Here is a 9,597-nt window from a genome sequence, read left to right as displayed (position 1 = left end):
CCAAAACTCAATTTAAAGAGTAGGCAAGTAAAGATTCATCATGGTCCGTTGTCACAGCACGTACAAAACTGGGAAGAGGTTCAAACGACACTGAAAGGGACCGGTTTTGAAAACTATCTACTAGAAGATTACCGCAGGTGAATTAACTCTTAGGAGAGAGTGATGTACATAAACCTCTCTCACAGAAAGGTCAGACCAACTTTGTAGGAAAGTTTTGGTAGTGCCACGAACAGGTTTTTGCAAGTACTCTTTTATCATTTTTTTAGTTATCTCAGTTTCTTCCATGATTTAATCAAGTTAGTTTTTAATTCGATTCATTCTTTATCAGGGAACTAAGAGTTCTATTGTAATCGGGAACACGATCTGGTTCATCCTCTTATTTGCTTCTAATGATTAGAACAAAGAACAAAGATTTGCCAGTTTGATTGATTAACTATGAAATTGTCTATCACATTTGTTTGTATGTGATTGGTTATATATATTGTTAAGTTGATTTTGTAGACTGAACTGATGGAGATACAAAGGGACTCTCTGTTTTTGCGAACAAAAATAGATGTGAAGAGTCTGTATTATTCTTGACCATTTCCCTTTAAACTAACACTAGAAGAATATTTGCGATATGTGCAGCTTATAGCTTACTGTTTTTTAAACAATTTTGCTACTAGTTTGTTATTTTTTTGTAGAATATTTTTTGTCTTTTCTTAATTATAGAAATCTTGAAAAATATAATTTGACGTTGATTATTTTAATACTGGTTTTCTTATTTTGTAATTGAATTATTAGATACATGCATGAACAACTTTATTTGAGAGATTTAAACGTTCTATAATTCTTGTCTAAAGTTTTTAAAAAAAATATTTTAAATGAAAGCTTGATCTAAAGATGCATATTTTGTAACAAATAGTTTTTTGGTTGAATAACTTTTACATTCATTCAAAAAAAACAGCTTAAGTATTTAGATATATTCATACTTAAGCTTCTCAATTAAATACTATGAAACACTAACATTTTCTTTTATCAAAAGAATTGCAGTTTGGCTTACTCTTTAATATATATAACTAGATTAAGATCCGTGATAGAACACGGGTGGTTGAAATTCATTTTATTTATTGTAATTTTTATATAAATATAATTTATGTGATTGTTTTTTTAAAAAAATTTGGATAAAAGATTATGAAATAAAATCATAAGCTAAATATGATGACTTGAAAAAGACACTTATTTTGTAAGTTTTATATTGTTAATGATTCTACATAAGTATCTGTGCTATAACACTGGTTAAATTTTATTTTATACAAATTTTGTATATTTTCTATTTTAAACTAAAATTTTAATATGTTATATTAGTTTATGCACGTGAAGTTATTTCAACAATGTATATTCTACCTCATGACTTGAATGTCATTATAAGATATAATTTTGTGAATCTGGTTTTTAAAAAGCAAGTTATTATATTATGAGTAATTTAATATATTGTTATACCTTTTGTTTTAATATACTTGGTTTTTTGTAATTCTTTCATAATATAGTGACATATTATTGACTGTAACGCATGTGTCCCAAAAATTAATATAAAAATGATTTGAGTTTATGTGGGAACTGAAGTTGAATCGGTTTAGTTTAAGAGGAGTGTTAATTACACCAAGCTCAATTATATATGTGATCATATGGATTAATGGAGTTTTGTTTTATTAAACTGAAACTAAACCAGCCTAAACCAAAAGCCCTAATTTACTCTTTTAAAAAGAAGGAGAGCGACGACCTGGTTGGCCGTCACGGACGAGGGGAGGATACCTATGGACGTCGAAAGAGAAAGAGATGGTGGTTGAGAGAGTGAGATGTGTTCAATTTGTTGTTGTGTTTTCCGTGTAGGGGTGGTTGGTTGTGCGATTCAGTAACTACACGAGGTGGTGTTTGGGATACATATTTAAGTGGCTTGTTTAGGTGGATCATGAAGTGGCCAGTTGGAGGAGTAATTAGAGTCTATAAATGTAAAACGCTTGTGGAGCTGAAGTACGTTTATATGATTACTGTTAGTAGATGCAGAGTATGAGATAGTTTGCTCTAGCTAGTATTTGTGGAATTTTTGTCAGAAGCGGTTGACGCCGGTTGTCTTGTCGGAATTATGAGATTCCAGTGAAAATTGTTTCCCGTGTGTCCGGTGTAAAGATTGAAAATCCGGGTGCGGTCGTTTCAGTTTGGTATCATAGCGTATACGGTTCTAGGACATGTTTTCAAATGGAAATAAACTTTTATGGGTCATGGAGATGCAGTAAGTGTTAAGGAAAAACACAAACGTGTTGTTGAGGTGATTGATCCATGAATGATCAAGTAGGAAAAATGTATTATGGAGTAATCCAAGGATGGAGTTCCGAGGAGATAAGTTGGAGACTTACTTCGTCGACATCAATTTAATGCGAATGAGAATATTTGTGAATAGTTTAATTGGAACAATTGGTCTAATTATGGTTGGAGAGTTGAGATCAATGAGAGCAAGAGATTGGGAGTGAGGTGTTCTCGCCAAAGACTTGTTTGATTATCAAGATACTTCTCGGAAATACTTCTGACTGTGATGACTAGTAGACATGTTTGGGGGTCAGCTACTGCCAAGGTTTTCTGAAAGTTGGAAGAACTGCTCATAATCTTGGATAATCATGCTTGACGGGATTACATCGACGGGAACTAGGAGAGCTTACTGTGATGTTTATGTGGTGTCGGCTACGGGAACTCAGAGAGTTCTTTGAGTTGTGGTTGTTGTTTGCGCGAACTTGGGGAATTCACCAAAGACACGTCTGTGGTAGACGGTTGGTATGTTTTGAGTGCAAGTATGACATGGTGATGTTGTACATGAGGCACATGAGGTTGAGAGGGTTCAACCTCAAATTTGGTTATGTGGTTTAAAAATGGAAATTTCTATGTAGGAGTTAAGACTTTTCTATTTTTGGAAAGTACATGAATAAATAGCCTAAGTGGCAGGGTTGTTTGTTATATACTCTTTGTGACATTTCTTTGATCTTTGTGACGTTGTGTGGCCTTTCTGACGTTGTGTGGCCTTTGTGGCCTTTGTGGCGGGCTGTTTAGCCAATTGTGTGGCCTTTGTGGCGGGCTCTTTAGCCAATTGTGTGGCCTTTTTGGCGGGCTGTTTAGCCAATTTGTAGCCTTTGTGGCGGGCTGTTTAGCCAATTGTGTGGCCTTTTTGGCGGGCTCTTTAGCCAATTGTGTGGCCTTTTTGGCGGGCTGTTTAGCAATTGTGTGATCTTTGTGGCGGAATTTTTAGCCAATGTTGCTTGTTTAGGCGGTCCTTCGGGATTTATGGTCTTCGTGACGGTTCTTTGGGACGAGTGGTCTTCGTGACGGTCCTTCCGAATGAGCGGTCTTTGTGACGGTCTTTCGGGACGAGTGGTCTTCGTGATGGTCCTTCGGGGCGAGTGGTCTTTGTGACGGTCCTTCGGGACAAGTGGTATTTGTGATGGTCCTTCGGGATGTGTGGTCTTGGTGGCGGTCCTTGTTAGAACAATTGTTTGGCCTATGTGGCGGTCCTGTTTAGGACATTTGTTTGGCCTTGGTGGCGGTCGTTGTTAGGACAATTGTTTGGCCTATGTGGCAGTCCTATTTTGGACATTTGTTTGGCCTTGGTGGCGGTCCTTGTTAGGAAAATTGTTTGGCCTATGTGGCGGTCCTGTTTTGGAAATTGGTTTGGCCTTGGTGGCGGTCCTGTTTAGGACATTTGTTGGCTTTAGTGGCAGCCCTTGTGGCGGTTGTTGGCAGTAGGATATTGTGATGTTCTTGCGTGAGCCATGTTTGGCCGTAGGAAAATTACAATACTTCTGCAAGAGCCATAGAGGTAGTTCTGGTCAGCATGATACTCGGACGAGCTCAGTATTATAACTCTAGAGATATGAGATCTCGAAGAACTCATGAGGGGACAATTAGGTTCCTGAGTACCATTTAGCTTAAAGTACTTTGTGATCTGAGAGCTTAAATGGTATATCAACTTCGGGTGACGATCCGAAGGCATGCTGTAGGGTGGTAACCCGAGACCAAGATGAGACTTCCTGGATACCGTAGCTTGAAGGCTTAGGCCCGATGGCAAGTCGGTAAGACTCGAAGGCTTAGACCTTAGAGCGGGGGGAGATGCATGAGTTGAGAGTCATTAATACTATTCGAGACGCGGGTTATTGGCCGGATAGAGCCCTCATAGTTTAGTCAGAGGATGTGCAAGCCATAGAGTTGGATGCATGGGAGATCCTTGACTGATGGTTGGTATTGCTAAATTCGAGGAGTTGGTAAGCTTGTCAGGGGAAGCGAGTCAAGAGGCTTAAATTAGCGGCTCGCAAGGCAATCGACGCAGTGAATTGGAATATGCGGACGTATGGTATTTATCTGTTTTATTACGCTCGTATGGATGATTCACTGTGAAAAATTGTTAAGTGGGAAGCTACTTTGTTTAGCTACCTTGATGAAGTTCCTTAAAAAAAAAAAAAAATGATATATATATATATATAAAAAAAACAAGTTTCCCTTTTGCCTCGTGTTTTGGTGGTGTGGTCGGAGTACCACAGTTGAGTATGCCAGGAGTTCATATACGAAGCGTGAGGGAGTATGAGGGTGATGCCAATGTGGCATTAGTGTAGCCAGTATGGTGGCTGTCGGTGGGACAACATTTTTTACATAGGTCCTAGATGATCGGTTTGCAGATTTGTTTGACTTGCAGTCATGGATGAGATGATATTCCATAGTAGGAATATGGGTGGACATGTTTGATATTGCGATGTCGTAATCGGATCACGGGAGGTGGAGTTTGTTGGGAGATGCTTATTGACGTTAAGACCTGTTTGCTCTAAGGACATGTGGTCCTGAAAAACTCATGATGAGAGGATTAGTTCTCCTGAGAGGATGAATAGATCCCCAAATATAGAGATCTCGAGGATTGCGATCTGAGAGTGAGACGGTATGACTTAAAGACAGTGGTCTGAGAGTGAGATCGGTATACCTCGAAAATGTTGATCTTAGAGTAGATGAGTTGGGAGCAAATATTGTCTAGGATATGAATATAAGCATAGTGACTAAATGTAGACCTTGAAGGTTGATGGTGGTTCAATCTCAAAACTTGTGTGTCAACTTGTTTGGTCAGGTTGTGGTATGAACCGTTGCGACGGTGGAAATGTATTGTAAATTTGTAATTGGGCATGCGGTGTTGTCAGATTCGAGGACGAATCTTTTGTTAGAGGGGGAGAATTGTAACGCCCGTGTCCCAAAAATTAATATAAAAATGATTTGAGTTTATGTCGGGAACTGAAGTTGAACGGTTTAGTTTAAGAGGAGAGTTAATTAAACCAAGCTCAATTATATATGTGATCATATGGTTTAGTTGAGTTTTGTTTTATTAAACTGAAACTAAACCAACCTAAACCAAAAGCCCTAATTTACTCTTTTAAAAAGAAGGAGAGCGACAACCTGGTTGGCTGTCACGGACGAGGGGAGGATACCCTAGTGGACGTCGAAGGAGAAAGAGATGGTGGTTGAGAGAGTGAGATGTGTTCAACTTGTTGTTGTGTTTTCCGTGNGTCGCTAGGGGTGGTTGGTTGTGCGACTCAGTAACTAGATGAGATGGTGTTTGGGATACATGTTTAAGTGGCTTGTTTGGGTGGATCATGAAGTGGCCAGTTGGAGGAGTAATTAGAGTCTATAAATGTAAAACGCTTGTGGAGCTGAAGTACGTTTGTATGATTATTGTTAGTAACTGTAGAGTATGAGATCGTTTGCTCTAGCTAGTATTTGTGGAATTTTTGTCAGAAGCGGTTGACGCCGGTTGTCTTGTCGAAATTATGGGGTTCGAGTGAGATTGTTTCCCGTGTGTCCAGTGTAAGGATTGGGAATCCGGGTGCGGTCGTTTCATATATGACAACCCGTTCCGTGGACCCCACTACCCTCCGCTAGCTACCCCAACGGACCGTCCGTGGACCCTGCTAGCCCCCCTCTAGCCGCCCAAACAGACCCCAAGTTGGCCATGCAGGGCATTGATCCTAACCCCTCATTGTAGACATCCAAATCCACCAATAGGTTATTGGTGCGCCAGACGTTCCTCGAACCCTGGTCTCCACCCTTTAACAACCTTCCACAGGACAAGCTGAAACAACCCGACCCATTTTTTTTTTTTAATAATAAATATAATTAAGAATCCCATACTACTTAATTAAATCAAACCACAATACCGACAACTCATCTCTAAACCAAGAATAACCAATAAACACAGCGGAAACATACCAAACCAATACATTATCAATACAATAAAATTCCTAACCATTCTATTCATCAACCTAGCATAACTAACCAAGGTTCCAACATAAACAATATGACAAATCCAACAACACACAACCGAGACCCTAGTTCATCCTCCTCCTCATCGCCCTGATTCCACGTCACATACCTGCACACCACAAACAACAATTGAGATGCGTAAGTATTATCACAAATACTTAGTGAGGTCGTCCTCCCATCTACTAGGTTATACACACAAACAACTGAGACCCTCATGTTTAAGCAAGCAAACAAACACAAACAATACATCAAACCAGGAAAACAAGTCTCGGATGAGACTGGTGTCGACCGATGCTAACTCGGTGTCGATCGATGCTGGCACAGAGTGGTGTCGATCGACACTGCTTCTGAGGACGCGAACTGCACGAACACAAACGTCGATCCTTCTCTTCAATTCATCTCGAAACCATCCCAAACTCACCCAAATTCCTCAGGAACCTATGGGAAACCCGAAAACAACAAACCCAAGCAAGCAAACACTACAAATAGACAAAGAACAGCCAAACAAAAGAAATCTCAGGCTTAGATCAACCATGGTCAAGCACTCACCTCTTCTGCAGGAAGATTTGATTGAGAAACGGTGGAACAACACCTTAGGAAGCTTCTCCTTCGTTCCCAACAACAGCTCTCCCTTCTACAGCTAGAGATCTCACCAAAAACCACCAAGAACAAGCCAAAAACTCAAAAACCACAAGTTCTCTCCTCTCTCTCTTTTTCCTCTGCAAACGGCGACAAAACACACTATAAAATCCTTAATTCGTTGCTTCTCCCCTTATATACTCGGTTTAGGGATTTCTAATTGAACCAAACCGAACCAAACAACAAAATTGCGAAATAAAACCAAATCCGACGAACCCAGAAATAGTGGTGTCGATCGACACACCCTTGGTGTCGGTCGACACTCACTCTAAAAATCCAAAAACTGGTTCGCGGATGTTACACAAGCTGTCACCAATTGACCTGCAGATCTCTCTAATGCTGGTGTGTCACTCAAATGAAGAGAGTTGACCATGTTTCACAACAATGTTTTTAAAACCGGACTGGAAGGTGAACCGGTCAGACCGGTTGAACCACGGGTCAATTAGTTTATTCGTTTGTTTACATTTTATAAATATAACATCTACTTTTCTATAAATATATGAACAAAAGATACATAATGAAATAATAAACAACTAAAATTAAACTTTTTAAATGATTAGATAAAATAACTAAATGATTTTTTTATAAATAACAACATTTAATTTTGATTTGGTTTGAGTTTGAAGTGTGATAAAAATAAAATATTTTAATTTGATACTGACCCATTGGTCCAACCTGTCGGTTCAACCACCGCTTCACGTGTTTTTAGCGGGTTATTCCGATTTTTTGCGGGGTTTTAGTTGTCTGGTTTTTAGAGGTAAACCGGACCGGAATGTCTACCAGGTCGCGGTTGGACCGGTCTAGTCCAGGGTTAAAAACATTGTTTCATAGTATAGATTTGAGTAGTCGATTTGTTTTGATTGAAAAATAAGAAGATTAATAATAGCAAATAAGAAGATTTGGTTCATTTGGTACTTTGGTTTGAAAATTATAACACCAAATATAATAAAATACTATTAGAATGAGAAAGACATGCATTTTCTGAATACAATATGTTGAAAGAAATACTTAAGAAAATAAAAACCTAAACAAGCTCTTCTTCTAAGATCACAAGATGTTTTAAATCTTCATCGTCGTTTTTTTCACCCTTCTCGACTTCATTCTCTTGTTTTGGTCTTTTACCTACCATGAACTCCATAGTTTAGTTTATAGAACTTTCTTTTGTTCTTTGCTCGAAGTCTTTGTTCTCTTTCTTCGGTCGTCTCAGTTTTGTAGTGAGATGACATATGTGCAGCAAATTTTTGAGAAGTATCGAACACACCATTGCATTTAGGACATGTATATGGGCCGTACTTTTCATATGGTAGACTATGTGTCCGACCATCATCTTGATTATTATCGTCACTTTTCTCGGTAGTTTTTTCAAAACGATTGATTGGATTTAGTATATTCTTCAATGAACGACCATCTTGCAGAATATGTTGGTCATGGTTGTGCTTTGATGACAAGGAAAACATGTCTAAATGTTGAGAATATGCAGAATCTTGACGCGGATAAATGACATTAAGAGGTTTTGGATTCAAAATCTCGCACTTTCTTTCAAAAGTAATTGGAGAAGAAAATGTACGATTCCAAATATTAGTTTCAGAATTCATAGCACGTTTGGCAAGTGCAATACCATATTGTGCATTGTCAAGCGTATTAGTAGGAATGATAGCAGTATACCTATTTGTAATGGTTTGAGTGAAAGAAACTCGAGTGAGATGAGAATGATTATTGATAGGAAAATAATTGTCACTCATCATATGGTTTTTCACATATGGATTTTGAAATCCAAAAGATGATGAAGAAACATGTGAATTTTGAAAAGAAGTAAAAGAAGGAGATGAGGAAAATAAATTTCCATGGTTTGTGTGATCAGAACTAATGAACATCGATCTAACCATTTTAGAATTTTGGTTCATCTGGATGGGGAAAAAACTATGATTGTTAGTATCATCACCAAGAAAATTGAAATTGTTTGGAATAGAAGACATTTCTGAAAGAAAGATAGAGCATATGTGATATCGTTTGCTCCTCCATATATATATATACACAAATTTCGCATTGGAAAATAAAGATATTAACCTCAAAAACGGAAATTAATCTTTAAATACAAAAGGAAAAAAATATACTTTATGTTATTTGAGATTACATTAAATATTCAGAAAGAAAAAAATTCCTAATTATTCATTTATTTCCCTGAAAATACATTTATTTACTTTGGTTATATATGGATGCAATTAAAAAACAAATGATTTTCTGTCATATACCTGGATTCGGTTGTTGAAAATATGAATAATATACCAATTTTAATATTTACTCTTAATTATATTTAGGAAATATATATTCATGTGTAGAACATTTGTCGACGGTGTGTCATCTATCTTATTTTTTTGGGTGACATGGTTATATAATGTTGCTTTATCACTATTAACACCAATAAGTTTATTCACTAATTATAGTTATATAAATATTTATAATTTTCAATGAAATCTTATCTTTTAAATTTCTCTTTGCAAATCTTATCTTATAGGTTATATAACTCACCTAAAAGTTGTTCAAGAAGGGGTGGATGATTTGTATTTATTATATAAAACTAAATTTAGGACCGTGGTTTATGAATTAAAATTTTATCTTTTCTAAAAGAAACTAAAT

The 9,597-nt window shown here is 37.4% G+C and overlaps 2 protein-coding genes across 2 annotated transcripts in view; one reads left to right on the top strand and one right to left on the bottom strand.

Moving 5' to 3' along the window:
• LOC104792741 (nodulation protein H-like) overlaps window positions 1-618 on the top strand; it is a 3,229-nt gene extending 2,611 nt beyond the window's left edge. The window contains exon 6 of the mRNA XM_010518961.1: window positions 1-618. This exon is cut by the window's left edge and continues 9 nt beyond it. Coding sequence (XP_010517263.1) covers window positions 1-141 — 141 coding nt within the window. The 3' untranslated portion in view covers window positions 142-618.
• Window positions 7,946-8,936, bottom strand: LOC104792733. Its single transcript, XM_019228538.1, has one exon. The coding sequence runs from the start codon at window positions 8,934-8,936 to the stop codon at window positions 8,079-8,081; it is 858 nt and encodes a 285-aa protein (XP_019084083.1). The 3' UTR covers window positions 7,946-8,078.

This window comes from Camelina sativa, chromosome 1 (genome assembly GCF_000633955.1).
Source record: "Camelina sativa cultivar DH55 chromosome 1, Cs, whole genome shotgun sequence".
Taxonomy (NCBI): domain Eukaryota; kingdom Viridiplantae; phylum Streptophyta; class Magnoliopsida; order Brassicales; family Brassicaceae; genus Camelina; species Camelina sativa.
The sequence above is the reverse complement of the archived record's forward strand: the minus strand, read 5'-3'. Positions and strand labels throughout refer to the sequence as shown.